This window comes from Rhinopithecus bieti, unplaced genomic scaffold (assembly GCF_001698545.2).
Source record: "Rhinopithecus bieti isolate Rb0 unplaced genomic scaffold, ASM169854v2 scaffold_11291, whole genome shotgun sequence".
Lineage (NCBI taxonomy): Eukaryota > Metazoa > Chordata > Mammalia > Primates > Cercopithecidae > Rhinopithecus > Rhinopithecus bieti.
The window spans coordinates 525,531-539,880 of NW_016807158.1; the positions used below are offsets into that span (position 1 = coordinate 525,531).

Here is a 14,350-nt window from a genome sequence, read left to right on the forward strand (position 1 = left end):
AGCAAAAACAAAGAAAGCAGAAATTAACCACATCAGTAATAAATGAAGGGGCAGCTTTAGATCCTCCAGCCATTAAATGTTTAACAAGGGAATATAATAACTTTATGAGGATAAATTTGTCAATATAAATTTGTCACACAAAATCATATAACTAAACAATTGCAATATTAATATAAGAAGAACTTTAAAATATGGGCAGTTCTATAAATGGTTTTTAAAACCACTTAATTTGTATTAAGTGAATTGTCTTGATACATGAATGTGTTGGTTTATTTCTATTTTTTTTGTTTTGTTTTGTTTTTAGAAGACTCTTTCAACATTTTATTTTTTAGTTTCTGAAATACAGATCAAAATACATTTTTGCTACATGTCATTTTAACAAGCTTGACATTCTTTTCAATACAGGATGACTCAAAATAGGTACTTTAAAACTTCCTTTAAAGAAAACCATACATTTTATTTCAGAGTAAACAACCCATCAAAAACAAATACATAGGTATATGGGCTATTGTTTTTCATTATTTTAGAGCACACCATTCAACTTAAAATTTGGTCCACTAAAATATGTAAATATACCTCCTATCACAAAAATAAATTAAACTTCATGGTTGAAAAAAAACCAGAGATGTTTGGCGTAGGCTGAGTGAGCTTGAAAAGCAAGTTAGGATGTTTTAACTGTATGGAGGAACATTACAGAATCCACACAGAAACATGTGGCAGAACAACTGGCTTGTTGCTATTGGAGCTGTTCTGTTTCAGAGAGGGATATAAGGTACGTGGGAGGGTGCTGAAGACTCACAACAGCCACAGAATTAGTTACTCAAAATTAACCAGAATTCAATATAGAAGAATATATGACAACAGTAGAACAATCTCAACAGTTATTTGATGCCTGGAAAACAAGCTGTAAGCTTCGAACTAGTAACTCAGCAGGAACAAGAGTCAACATGTTTATAAGACTTTGAAGGTGAGAAAACTTCATCATTCATAGATGATGTCTCGTGCACAAATACATTAGTTTGCAGAACACTGGGAACAGCAACACAACGTACAAAGTAAGAATAAATCCAAGCTGTTTAACCTTCCACCATGCTCTTGAGTATTAAACCCAGGCCGCCTTTGGCCACTTGCAGGGGTGTCTTTTCTTCTTTATTCTCAATGTAAATACTTGCTCCTTGGGACACCAGCAGTTTTGCTTCTTCCACTCTCTCCTCATCACAGGCTAAGTGTAGAGGAGTGTTACCCTCAGTGTCTTGGATGTTTGTGGATGCTTTGTAGTACAGAAGGATATGAATCATCTTCAAGTTACCCTTGGCTGCTGCCCAGTGCCTTGCTGTAGCCTCATAATGGTCCTTAGCATCTGGATTAGCCCCGCCTTCTAGTAACATGACAGCGATCTCATGCCTGTTTTTGGAAGCTGCATAATGTAGGGGAGTACAGCCATTTTGATTGACAGCATTCACTTGAGCACCTTTTCCCAGAAGGGCTTTTACAATCTCATCCCGGCCAGCAGAAGCCGCAATATGAAGAGGAGACCAACCTGCATCGTCTTTATTATTCACTGGCACTCCGAGTTGCAACAAAATTCAACAATTTCTGTNCTGAAATCAGGGACCACCAAAGACCAATTAATCACTACCAATTCTATATAATGGTTAGGATTTCTTGCTAGGTCTAAAGTGCATATGATTAGGAAATGGTAACATTGGAAAGTTATTTAATCCGGAAAGAAACATCAGTTTGCATGAGGAGACTAAGTTAAAATTCTACAAAAAAAGCCTTGTAATACCAGATTGTAAATCATAATTCTGGTTCTACTTACAATAGAAGAAGGGATCTAAATACCAGCCTAAGGAACAACTTTTCTTATTTTACAGAGATAAGTAATTGTTTACCTCAAACACTACATGTAATAATTCAGGGTTAGAATTTAGAAAAGCCCCAGTTCATAATCTGTTAATAGTAATTTGTGCAGCTTAAAGTTTGAAAAAGCAGTTTAAAAGATTTTATATCATTTAATCCATATATATATGGATATATAATCCATATATCTGTCTTGTAAGTTAGCAAAGTATTATTATCACCATTTTACAGCTGAAATGGTGACAGAGGTTAAAGTTCCTACCTATGCTGACATGTCTTGGCAGTAAACTGAGCGGAAGAGGGTAACAACTTTTGCCATGCACTTAAGAGTGCCAGGAGGGTATTAGGAGGCACTTTACATGTTGTTTTACTTAAACCTCACAATAATCTAGTAAGGAAGGAATTATTATCCTTATATTACAGATGAGGAAATTAAGATTCAAGGAAGATTAAGTAACTTTTATAAGTTGTTTAATATAAGTATTTAATATTGTTAGCAAGTGGTAGAGTCTGAATTGGGTAAACATCATCTAGCTATTCATAAATCCTATGTTCTTCCCAGGACTCTATCTTTTCTGACTCCTAGATTTTCTCTAGGCCATCCTGCCTTTCTATTTATGGAGAAAAGAGGTAGGGCATACAGGTCTTTCTAAACAGGGTCTCTCAGAATGCAGGAAAGATTTTAAAACTAAGAGTTAAGAAAATAATACTTTTAAAAGTTGGTTCAAAGTCAAATTGGAAAAGGTTGAACCTCACTCTGGACTAAAAGAAGACTCACAGAGCTTCTGGTTCAAGAAAAAGTCACCATTCAACACAGAAGAAAAGTGGCCAAGTACTGTGGAAACATATCAAGGTAAAGGCCAGCTTCAGGTCATACATATAATTCAATTACAGATGGATTTTAAGAGTTAAATGCAAAACAATAACACTAACCCTCAATCAAAACCAATGAAACACTAAAATAACCTATAATAAAAGACAGGTGAATATTTAATTTCAGGGTGAGGAAGAGCTTTCTAGTCATGAGGAAAGATGAATCGGCTTGACTATGTAGAAATTTTAAAACATATCTTATGCAAAAGAAATTATGAACAAAATGAAAAGATAAATTAGGAAAAATATTTTCAACTAATGTTGCAGAACATTAATATTTTACCATGTCAAATCAAGAGCACTTAAAACCCTGTGAAAATAAATTAATTTCCCAAAAGGAAACAGAGAAAGGGACACAAAAAGGTACAATTAGATAAGAAATGTAATTAGCCATGGACATTTAAAAAAAAGTTCAAATTCATTAATAAAAATGTAAATTACATCTATGAAATATCATTTTCACATAACAAAAGGATAATTTAGTGTTGGTGAGGGGGTAATGGGCACTCTTAAACTGCTGTTGGAAGGGTAAAATGATACAACTCCTCTGGAAGCAATCTGGCAACACATAGCAAGTCTTAAAATGTGTGTATTTGTTGACCCAGCAATTCAACTTCTAGGAGTCTATATGAAGGTAATAATCAGAAATATGGCCAAAAGTTTTCCGGCCAAAAGTTTTCCGTACAAAGTTGGTCAATTATTTTAGAGACAAGGTCTTGCTCCACCCAGGCTGGAGTGCAGTGGTGTGATCACATCTCACTGTAACCTGGAGCTCCTGGGTTCAAGCAATCCTCCCACCTCAATCTCCCGAGCAGCTGTCCTACAGGTGCATGCCATCATGACTGACTAAGTTTTAATTTTTTCTAGAGACAGGGGTCTTGCTGTGTTGCCCAGGCTGGTCTTGAACTCCTGGCCTCAAGTGATCCTCCCGCCTTGGCTTTACAAAGTGCTGGGATTACAGACATGAGCCATCATGCCTGGCTCAATGTACCATTATTTATAATAGTGAAAAACTCAAAAAAGTTTAAATATACAGTAATAGAGGAATTATTAAATTATCGCACATCTATACAGCAGAATTGTACATAACCATTAAAAAAGTTTTAAACATATTTAATGACATTGGAAAATGTTTATAATATACTATTGAGGTGAAAAGAACAAGAGCTAAAACTACATACACAGTATGACCCCAATTTTGCTAAAAAATATGTACGTGTAAAATATGTACATCTGAATATAAAAGACCAGGAGGAAATACACAAGAATGTGATCAGTAGTTATTTCTGAGTGGCAAAATAATAGGCAATTTTTATCTTTACATTTTGTGCAATTTAACATTTTTGCCATTAACACGTATTGCGTCTATAAGCAGACTAAAAAAAGAAATGATGTATAAGAATTATTGCAAGAGGGCTAACGTCAGGTAGAATACAAATGACTGCTACTTGTCACTTACAGAGGAGTGTTACCCTCAGTGTCTTGGATGTTTGTGGATGCTTTGTAGTACAGAAGGATATGAATCATCTTCAAGTTACCCTTGGCTGCTGCCCGGTGCATTGCTGTAGCCTCATAATGGTCCTTAGCATCTGGATTAGCCCCGCCTTCTAGTAACATGACAGCGATCTGGAAAGATGGAGCAGAAAGAAGAAAACAATGCAGAGATCTATCTGTGTTTGTATACACTTTTAGAACTCAACAGAAGTAGCCTAGGGATGGAACCATACCTCATGCCTGTTTTTGGAAGCTGCATAATGTAGGGGAGTACAGCCATTTTGATTGACAGCATTCACTTGAGCACCTTTTCCCAGAAGGGCTTTTACAATCTCATCCCGGCCAGCAGAAGCCGCAATATGAAGAGGAGACCAACCTGCCTATAAAAGAAGTAGGCAGTAGAAACACCAGGGGAAAAAGGCACAAGGATTAGTGCTAACATTTAGGCAGGGTTAACAAGGAGCTTTACAAAGGTAAAAAAATATTTGCTTACAAAAAAGGTTCCATTCTTACTCTTCACAAATCTAATCCTAATATAACCATACCATTAGAATAAATCTCTTTATGTAACAAAAAAGTTATCTAGGTCCTCATTATTCAGGCCATATTCACCAAAAAACAAAAAAATCCAACATAATAGAAAGAGTTTATGGTCTTTTAGGGTTCACCATAACAAGCCCTGATCTGTACGTTTATTTTGTTGTTTTATTTTAAAGACAAGGTCTCAGTCTGTCACCCAGGATAGAGTACAATGGCTCACCGCAGCCTCAAACTACTGGGCTCCAGCAATCCTCCTACCTCAGCCTCTCCTGTATGTTTACCTTAAATCACAGAGTATGAGTGGCAAACATAACACTGTAAAATAATGCAACCATGAGTCTCACGCTTGATCACAAGGGCCATGCTATAACTTTCCAGTTGCAAAGGTTACAATTTTCTTTATGAGCTTAATGCACAGGCTTCAGTAAACACCAGTCTGGAGTATAAAGATAACTGAGAAATTTATCAACTCAACTTTATCAAAGTACTCACATCATCTTTATCATTCACTGGCACTCCAAGTTGCAACAAAAATTCAACAATTTCTGTATGTCCAGCTGAGCATGCCCAGTGCAATGCAGTTCTCCTGTCCTACAGAGAAGCAGTAATAGAAACATTCTTGAAGAGAAACAGAAGGCAAAAGAGCAAGAAAAGAAGATACTGGTGCTGGCAAATCTATAGTTTGAAAATACGAAATGCAGAGTACTGGATCCTCAGGTAGGTAACCTTAAACTATATTACTTACTGGTGTAAGACAGATGAAAGTTTAAGTAACATGGGGAGAATGACATTCATGAACATATGTAATTCTGGGCAGAATACGACAAGGAAAGTAGTAGAGCAAGAAACTGATTTCAATGCTTTGACCGAAATACATCTTTGGTTGTTTTACTATTACATTATTTACGTACTTTTACATCAGGTACTGTGCTGGGAGTTTTACATGCATCGTATCATGTAATTCCTATCATTCTACACAGTGCTTATTATCTCCATTTTTCAGATGAGGAAACTAAAACTCCCCAGGTAAGCACCTTGTGGACGGTCATACGGATACTAAATAGTGAAGCTGGGACACAACTGTCAGTGAAGTTCTGACTCTGAAATCTCTACTACCACACTGACCTCAAGTTAGATGTTGTAGAAGGAACACATGAATCTAACGGGGGAAGAAATGTTCATTAAACTAGTTGAAATTATCTATAACTTAAAACCATAAATAGAAATATAATTTAGAAAACCCAACACACAGAGAACAAGAAAATTACTTTTTATAAAAAATAATAAGCTATGGCCGGGTGCGGTGGTTCACGCCTGTAATCCCAGCACTTTGGGAGGGCGAGGTGGGCAGATCACCTGAGGTCGGGAGTTCCAGACCAGCCTGGCAACATGGTGAAACTCCATCTCTACTAAAAACACAAAAGTTAGTCCAGTGTGGTGGCAGGCATCTGTAATCCCAGTTACTTGGGAGAATGAGGCAGGGGAATCGCTTGAACCCGGGAGGCAGAGGTTGCAGTGAGCTGATACCGCGCCACTGCACTCCAGCCTGAGCAACAAGAGCGAAACTGTCTCAAAAAAATAAATAAATAAATACATAAAAATAAAAATAAGCTATAGTAGTCATTATTTGTCAAAGGGAATCCCTATTTGCAGTGACTGCTATATTTCTTAGCCCCACAGAATAGAAAATGGTATTTTAAACTCTATTACAAAAAATTTCAAACACACAAGAATAGAGGGAATAGAATAGAAACCCACATGCCTACTGCTTAGAATTAACAACAAACATCTTGCCCTATTTGCTTTATCTAGTTTTTTCCTTGCTGAGTTTTCCAAAAACAAATCCTAAATATGATATCATGAGTTTTCACCCTTGTCTTTCAGTATGTAAAAAATAAAGGTATTTCTTATATAACTATGAGACCATTATTACACTTACTAAAATTAACACTAACTCCTTTAGAATGTCTAACATCCGGTCTGTATTCAGATTTCCCCAGCTGTCTCCCAAATGTCTTTTTGCAGTTGGTTTGTTTAAATCAGGAACCAAACAAGATCCATAAATCGCATTTCTTCGTGTTTTTTACATCTCTTGATACAGTTCCCTTCCCTTTTTAAGCCATTGACTTGAAGAATGGTTAAATTTCTAATGGAGTGCTATTAAATCTTAATATAAATTATTACATTTAAATTTAAATCCTTAAATATCACCAGACCATAATGAAGTAAACTAGGTAAAGGTAAGGCCATTTTCAGGTTGAGTAATAAAGGAAAGTTCCAGAAAAGAGACAACAGTCTCTTGATTTCTAATTCTCTCCCAAAAGACACGAAATGGAGATTTGTAAGTATAGGACAGTTTCACTAGTGCTTAGCACACTCTCTGCGAAACCCAAGGCCATCTATAAATATTTGTCGGCTTACTGAGGGCACCATGAATCCCAGAAACTGAGGATGAAAGCGCGAGGGTCCTGTGAGCAGGAGGGCAGAAGGAAACACTTCTCAACTTCTGTCTGCCTCTGCTTAGAATGTCCACTCATTCCCCCATGGAAATCTCACTCATGCTTCAAAGTCTAAACTTCCCTTCTTTGCAAAACTTTTCCAATTAATGACAGCCATATTCAGCATCAGATTCTCCTATTAACGTGTTCTGAAAGCACCATGTAAACTCTGCCGAGTATTTACCACAATTTGTAATCGGACATGTTTTTATGCTTATTTTACTGTCTGCATCTTCCACTCGACCGTATCCCCAGCTCCTAGCAAACTGCCTGGCACTGAAGGGGAGTTCAATTACACATGTGTTACTGAATACAGTTACTAGTAAAGGTAAATAAATTCATATAAAGAGCCTTCCTTTTCACTGATTGGGAATTTCTGAGAAATGCGGTAGACGTTCTAGAACTATCCAAAAATCAGGGAGTGGAGCTCCGGACCAACGGGAAAATATCTGAGGTCTGCGGGGCTAGCCCCGCAGGCCTATCGCGAGTCCTGAGGTGACCCCGGGGACTGCTTGGGGCGGCGGGGGCGGGGTTCTGCTCCTCTCAGAAACCGGGCCTCCGCTAGGGCCGGGCCCCGAAAGCCACGTAGGGCTTCGCCGACGTCCCCAGCTGCGAAGAGACCTAGCGTTGCTTTACCTGGTCAGTTCTAGTAGCCAGGGATTTATCGGCCAGAATACTCTCCTTCAACTCTTCCAGCTTCCCGCTGTAGGCCAGGTTGCAGACCATTAGGTTAGACACACACCCCTCCATTTCGCTATCCCAGCAACTACTCGACGCGCGAGCAACGCCCGCCTCACTTCGCCGGCTCCGGCTGCCAGTCAAAACAGCCGTTAGAGCTCCACCAATCACCGGCCTTCCTCGTTCCCTTTTCCTTTACCATCGCACGACGCCTCTGGGAGTTGCAGTTTGAGAGCAGTTCCGGGCAGGGAGCCGCCTTTGCTGCCCTCCCAGACTTGGCCTCTAGCAGTGCGGAACTACAAGTCCCAGGGTTCCTAGCGACCGCCCGTAGTCAAGTTGCCGGTGGAATTGGCCCAGGATGACAGCTGGAGAATGGAGTCAGGTATGGGGAGCGGCTTTGAGTGGAACCGTGTGAAAGAGCCGGGGTGGGTAGTCGCTGGCGGGTCGTTGAGTCGGCCATATGAAATGGGTTCGGGGGCAGGGCAAGAGAGTTATGGGAGCCTAAAGGTCCTGTCCCTCGGGGTTCCTGACCTGCAGTGGCAGGCGGAAGGGACAAGGGTTGGAGCTGAGTACTACCTCCTGAGCTCGAACCGGTGACGGTGGCTACCCTCCCCCTCCCTGCCACCGCCCAGGGAGTGGAAAGAAGTGGGAGTTAATTACTCCGACATCTCGGCGGTGTGGCATCTGGACAGGGTTCTGCCACAGCAGTGATAGCATATGGCACCGTACTGAGGTGATGTGCCAGGGTGATGCCAAAGGCAGGGTGTGATGCCGCGGGAGCCACTTGATATCTAAGAGACCTCGGTGAGTCCATAGCCTGGTGACATCACAACTTGATGAGGGTCATCTTAAGGATACCGGGCTGTGGTGTTGGCACTTTAATATCACGATATTAACTATGTTGTCAAGGCTTTGCTACAACTATTAAGCTAATAGTGTTTCTTTTTATAGAAATCCCAAATAGTGCCATAGCAGAAGCAATGCAAGACTGACCTTTTATAGGGCATATCCAGAGGACATTATGCCACAACTAGGTAATGATAAGAATACATTTAAGAAAGAGATTATGTTTATGTTTATCCTGTTATAGTGTAGAATAGCAGTTGGGAAACTTTCTGTAAAGAGCCAGATAGTAAATATTTTAGGCTTTGTAAGTCAAAAGGGAAAATCAAGAATATTTTGTTGGTACTTTTATGACAAGAGAGAAAACAAATTTCAACAAATTTTTATGGATGAAATTCAAAATATAATACTAATTGAGTACTTTTTTTGTGTAATACAGGAGGACTACCAATGAGAAGAATATAGTTCTTTTTAGGGGATAATATTTTGCTTAATTGGAGCTCAGAATTAGTGTTCCGTACTGTCAAAATTGATTTTAAATGTTCATCTGTTAATGCTGATCTGTTATGAGATTTTTACCTATTTAATCTTTGAAAATGTCATTTTACACCAGATAGGGATACTGTCAATACTGATATCCAAATTTCATAAATACACTTTTTTTTTTTATTAAATTATTTTCAAAAATTTCAGCTCGCTTTTAGCTTTATAGAAAAGTTGCAAGGTTAGTAGAGTTCCTGTATACCACTCACTCAAAATGAGGTACATTTTACACATCATAAAATTCACTGATTTCAAGTGCATAATTAAATGATTTTTGGTAACTTTACTGAAGTGGGGCCACCATCACCATAAATCAGTTTTAGAACTTTTTGATCTCTCCAGTAAGATTCCCTCTTGCCTATTTACAGTTAATCAATCCTCTGTCCCATTCCCAGCCCCAGACAACTACTAATCTACTTTTTTGTTTCTATAAATTTGCCTATTCTGGACATTTTATATAAATGAAATCATACAATATGCAGTCTTTGTGTCTGATTTTTTTCACTTAGCATCATATTTTTGAGATTTATCCGTATCATAGTATGTATCAGTACTTCCTTACTTTTTTATTGCCAAATAGTATTCCATTTTATGGATATAACACATTTTTGTCTATCTACTCACTATTAGATAGGTACATCAGTTTCCAAGTTTTGGCTACTATGACTAGTGCTGCTAAGAAGATTAGTATGTAAGTCTTTGTGTGGACGTATTTTTTTCATTTCTCTTTGATAGATACTTAAGGGTGCAGTTACTGGATCACAGGGAAAATATATGTTTAACTTCTTAAGAAACTGCACAACTGTTTTCCAAAATGGCAGCAACATTTTGCACTTCCATTAGCAATGTATGAGAGTTCCTGTTTCTCCACATCCTTGCCACCATTTGTTATTTACTGTGTTTTTTATTATAGCCATTCTAAGTGGGTGTGAAATGGTGTTTCATTGTGGTTTTAATTTATAAATTTATAAATTATAATTTATAATATGGTGAGCATATTTTCATGTGCTTCTTAGCCATTCATATATCTTCTTCAGTGAAGTGTCTGTTATATCTTTTGTCCATTTTTAAATCGAGTTGTCTTTTTGGCGTTGAGTTGTAAGGATGGTTTCTATATTCTAGATCAAGTCCCTGAGAGATATATGATATGCACATATAATCTCCCAGTCTGCTGCTTACCTTTTTCTTTTCTTGATGGTGTCTTTTGAAGTGAAAACGTTTTGAATTTGGGTGACGTCCAATTTATCATTTTTTTTTTCATGGACCATTCTTTTGGTGTTGTACTTAAGAAGTTTTTGCCTAATTGCAAGGTCTCAGTGATTTTCTCCAATGTTTTCTTCTAAAAGCTTTATTACTTCATCTCTTACATTTAAGTCTATGATTCATTTTGAGTTCATTTTTTCTCTGTGATGTGAGGTGAGAATCTAAGTTCTTTTTTTGCATGTGGATATAGAAATTGTCCTAGCACCATTTGCTGAATCTCTTATCATTAACATCTTACGTTGCTGTGCTATATATGTCACAACTAATAAGCCCACATTGGTATATTGCTATTAACTATACCCCATGCTTTTTTGTTTTTTTCAGGTTTCACTAGTTTATCTCTAGAGATGCTGTCCCATCCAGGATACCACATTACATTTAGTCATTGTATCTCCTTAGCCTCTTCTGACTTGTGACACTTTCTCAGACTTATTTTGTTTTGGTGACCTTGATAGTTTTAAGGAGTACTGGTCAGTCATTTTGTTGAAAAACCCTCAATTTTATGCTTAGACTGGCATTATGTGTTTGGAAGGAAGTCCGCAGAGGTCAAGTACCACATTCTCATCATACATTATCAATGTTACACAAACATATGATTTTAATTGAGCATATTCATTGCTTGGAATAGAATTCTGTTCTTCTCTTAATAGTGCCTTTTAGCATTATATGGCGGGTTAATCACTTCCAATTGAAAGTTTGGTGAAAGCTGCTCAATTACACAGTTAAATGGATTTTGGAATATGGAATATCCTTTGCACTTGTTTCAAGGTCCAAAAACTACTGCTGGAACTGTAGTCTGAATTCAGAAAATATATATGCTGCAAATTTGTATGGAAATAGAGATCTTGCTTCTTGTTTTAACTTTTATTTCATTTTATTTTGAGACAGAGTCTCGCTCTGTCACCCAGGCTGGAATGCAGTGGCACAATCTTGGCACACTGCAATCTTTGCCTCCCGGTCTTAAGCGATTCTCCTGCCTCAGCCTCCCGAGGCGCATGCTACCACACCTGGCTAATTTTTGTATTTTTAATAGAGACAGCGTTTCGCCATATTGGCCAGGCCGGTCTCCAACTCCTGACCTCAGGTGATCCTCCCAGAGTGCTGGGATTACAAGCATGAGCCACTGTGCCGGGCCTATTTTATTTTTTATTGAGACAGGGTCTTCTTCTGTTGCCCAGACTGGAGTGCAGTGGCACGATCATGGCTCACTGCAGCCTCCACCTCCCTAACTCAAGTAATCCTGTCACCTCAGCCGCTGGAGCAACTGGGACTACAGGCATGCACCAACACACTTAGCCAATTTATGATTTTTTGTAGTTACAGGGTCTCACTATGTTGCCCAGGCTGATCTCGAACTTCTGGGCTCAAGTGATCCTCCCACCTAGGTCTCCCAAAATGCTGGGATTACAGGTGTCAGCCACCATGTCCAGCTGAGATTTCATTTATTTCTTCTGGGTACTTAACTAGGAGTGGAATTGCTGGGTCATATCGTAACTCTGTTTAACTTTTTGAGAAACTTTCAGACTGTTTACAAAAGTGGCTGTACCATTTTACCTTCCCATCAGCAAGCAGTGTTCAAGGGTTCAGATTTCAGATTTATCCACATTTTTTTCTTATTTTCTTTTTGTTTTTGGAGACAGAGTCTCACTCTGTCGCCCAGGCTGGAGTGCAGTGGCAGGATCTCAGCCCACTGCAACCTCTGCCTCCTGGGTTCTAGTGATTCTTGTGCCTCAGCTTCCTGAGTAGCTGGGATTACAGGCATGTACCTCCACGCTGGCTAATTTTTGTATTTTCAGTAGAGACAGGGTTTTGCCATGTTGGCCAGGCTGGTCTGGAACTCCTGTCCTCAAGAGATCTGCCCACCTTGGCCTTCCAAAATGCTGGGATTATAGGCGTGAGCCACCACATCCAGCCAAATTTCTCCATATCTTTACCAATACTTATCAATATCTATCTTTTTGATTATAGGCATTCTAGTGGATATAAAGTGGTGATCTATAAAGTGGTGATCTATAAACACCCATTCCAGCCTGGGTGACAGAGCGAGACTCTGTCTCAAAATAAAATGAAATAAAAGTTAAAACAAGAAGCAAGATCTCTATTTCCATACAAATTTGTAGCATATATATTTTCTGAATTCAGACTACAGTTCCAGCAGTAGTTTTTGGACCTTGAAGCAAGTGCAAAGGGTATTCCATATTGACTTGTGACAGCATGGGAAGTAGATAAAGCATCTTGACATTACTTGTGATTCAAACAATATTGTCAAAATGACTTTACTACAGTTTTTTTCATATATAAGCATTGTTTTGCCTTGTAATTTTAGGTTGAATTAATTAATAAACATTATCAAGCCTGCATCAAAAGTTAATTTCCAAAGCCATTCAGCATTCTCTAACAGTGTTTGAAGGTGGTTCTTCCAACCATTTAAAATTGTGAGAATCATTCATACCTTGCTTGCCACACAAAAACATGAGATGGGCTGAATTTAGCCTGCCAGTCATAGTTGGTGTAGAGCAGAAGTGCCCTGCATATTCAATAAATACTTCTCTAGTTGATTATTGAGGTACAGTATCCCTGTGTTGTAGTATTCACAAAGTATTGGGTATAGTGACATTTCACCATAAAAATGCATCAAGTACTTGGATCTGATTGGTAGAAAAGCTGGAAAAACAATTCCAAGTGCCTTTCCTACTGAGTGACTTGTTTGGGTAATCTTCTTTTATAAACAGTATATTTTGCTTTTATTTTATTTGATGTGACATGGTAATTAACTTTCAATTCTGAGTCCTTTAAGGCCAATGGGAAGTTATCTTTTGACTTTTTGAAAGCTGCAAGATAAATAGGTCTTAGAGGAGAAGGTCTCTTCTCTTTTGTGGCTGGCCCCAAGTTATGGAGGAATGATGTGGTTGCTGTTTATGTCCATTAAGAGGCAAATGGGGCCCTGTTAGGGTCTGACTCCCTTGCTGCTCTTATAATTGAACGTTTCCTATTGCTCTTTCCACTGATCACCTGGATTCTAGATATTAAAAAAAAACTAAGTTCATCTTCTAGACTTGAAGAATAATGCCAATAATAACTAGCATTTATAGATCACATTGTCAGTTACTGAGCTTATCTTATGCAATCCTCACATCAGCTCTGTGAGGAAGGTACTATTATCCTGCAGCTCCTACCTTTTTTAAAATGAGAAAACAGGCACAGAGGAGTGAAGTTACATGCCCAAGGTTACACAGTTTAGTTGGAGCTATGGTAGAAATCCACGCGATTCTGCTCCAAAGTCCTACCACTTAACCACTGCAACATGCTGCTAACTATTGCTGAAAATTGAATTATGTGTAAATGAAAATCCTAAATAATGCAATACCAAATGCTGTCAGAGTTCTTTGGGCTATAACTCTACCTGTGATTTTGGTGAAATGACAAGATTGTAATGCTCTAGAGCAGCTCTGCCCAACAGAACTTTCTGTGATGATGGTAAATTTCTATATCTACCCTGTTCTAGTATGGTAATCGTAACCACATGTTGCTCTTAAAGACTTGCAATATGTCTGGGAACTGAATTTTTAATGTCATTTAATTGTAATTGTTTTACATGTAAATAGTTTTGTGTGACTCATTATTAATCATCTTGGACAGTGCAGAGAGAGATCATTTCCCCCCACTTGTTCCTTTTTAATTACACTAAATATTTTACCCAATGCAAATATTCTTTCCATAGCACAACAGGAAATGAATATATTCTATACTGAAAA

At 38.4% G+C, this 14,350-nt stretch overlaps 2 protein-coding genes across 3 annotated transcripts in view; one reads left to right on the plus strand and one right to left on the minus strand.

Annotated features, from left to right (window-relative positions):
- Window positions 1-308: 308 nt before the first annotated feature.
- PSMD10 (proteasome 26S subunit, non-ATPase 10) lies at window positions 309-8,096 on the minus strand. 2 transcript variants are annotated; one of them, XM_017880407.1, is made up of 5 exons: window positions 7,905-8,096; window positions 5,263-5,361; window positions 4,464-4,610; window positions 4,200-4,362; window positions 309-1,234 (listed from the first exon to the last, which is right to left on the minus strand). In XM_017880407.1, exons 1-5 carry the CDS (start codon window positions 8,016-8,018, stop codon window positions 1,077-1,079), a joined length of 681 nt encoding a protein of 226 aa, XP_017735896.1. In that variant the 5' UTR covers window positions 8,019-8,096; the 3' UTR covers window positions 309-1,076. The 2 variants fall into 2 exon arrangements, with proteins under 2 accessions (XP_017735896.1, XP_017735897.1); XM_017880408.1 differs by having other exon boundaries at window positions 1,133-1,230; window positions 4,275-4,362; window positions 7,905-8,092.
- A 73-nt stretch (window positions 8,097-8,169) lies between these two features.
- ATG4A (autophagy related 4A cysteine peptidase) overlaps window positions 8,170-14,350 on the plus strand; it is a 73,026-nt gene continuing 66,845 nt past the window's right edge. The window contains exon 1 of the mRNA XM_017880409.1: window positions 8,170-8,328. Within this exon, the coding sequence (XP_017735898.1) occupies window positions 8,319-8,328 (10 nt within the window). The 5' untranslated portion in view covers window positions 8,170-8,318. The remainder of the gene's footprint in view (window positions 8,329-14,350) is intronic.

What these genes read in the sequence shown, in the direction of transcription:
- PSMD10 (XM_017880407.1), bottom strand. Translation starts at nt 8,018, where the DNA reads ATGGAGGGGTGTGTGTCTAACCTAATGGTCTGCAACCTGGCCTACAGC. An exon ending in CAGTGAATGATAAAGATGAT is followed by an intron (nt 4,611 to 5,262) that starts GTGAGTACTTTG and finishes CTTCTTTTATAG; the next exon opens with GCAGGTTGGTCTCCTCTTCA. An exon ending in AGACACTGAGGGTAACACTC is followed by an intron (nt 1,235 to 4,199) that starts CTCTGTAAGTGA and finishes AGGGTAACACTC; the next exon opens with CTCTACACTTAGCCTGTGAT.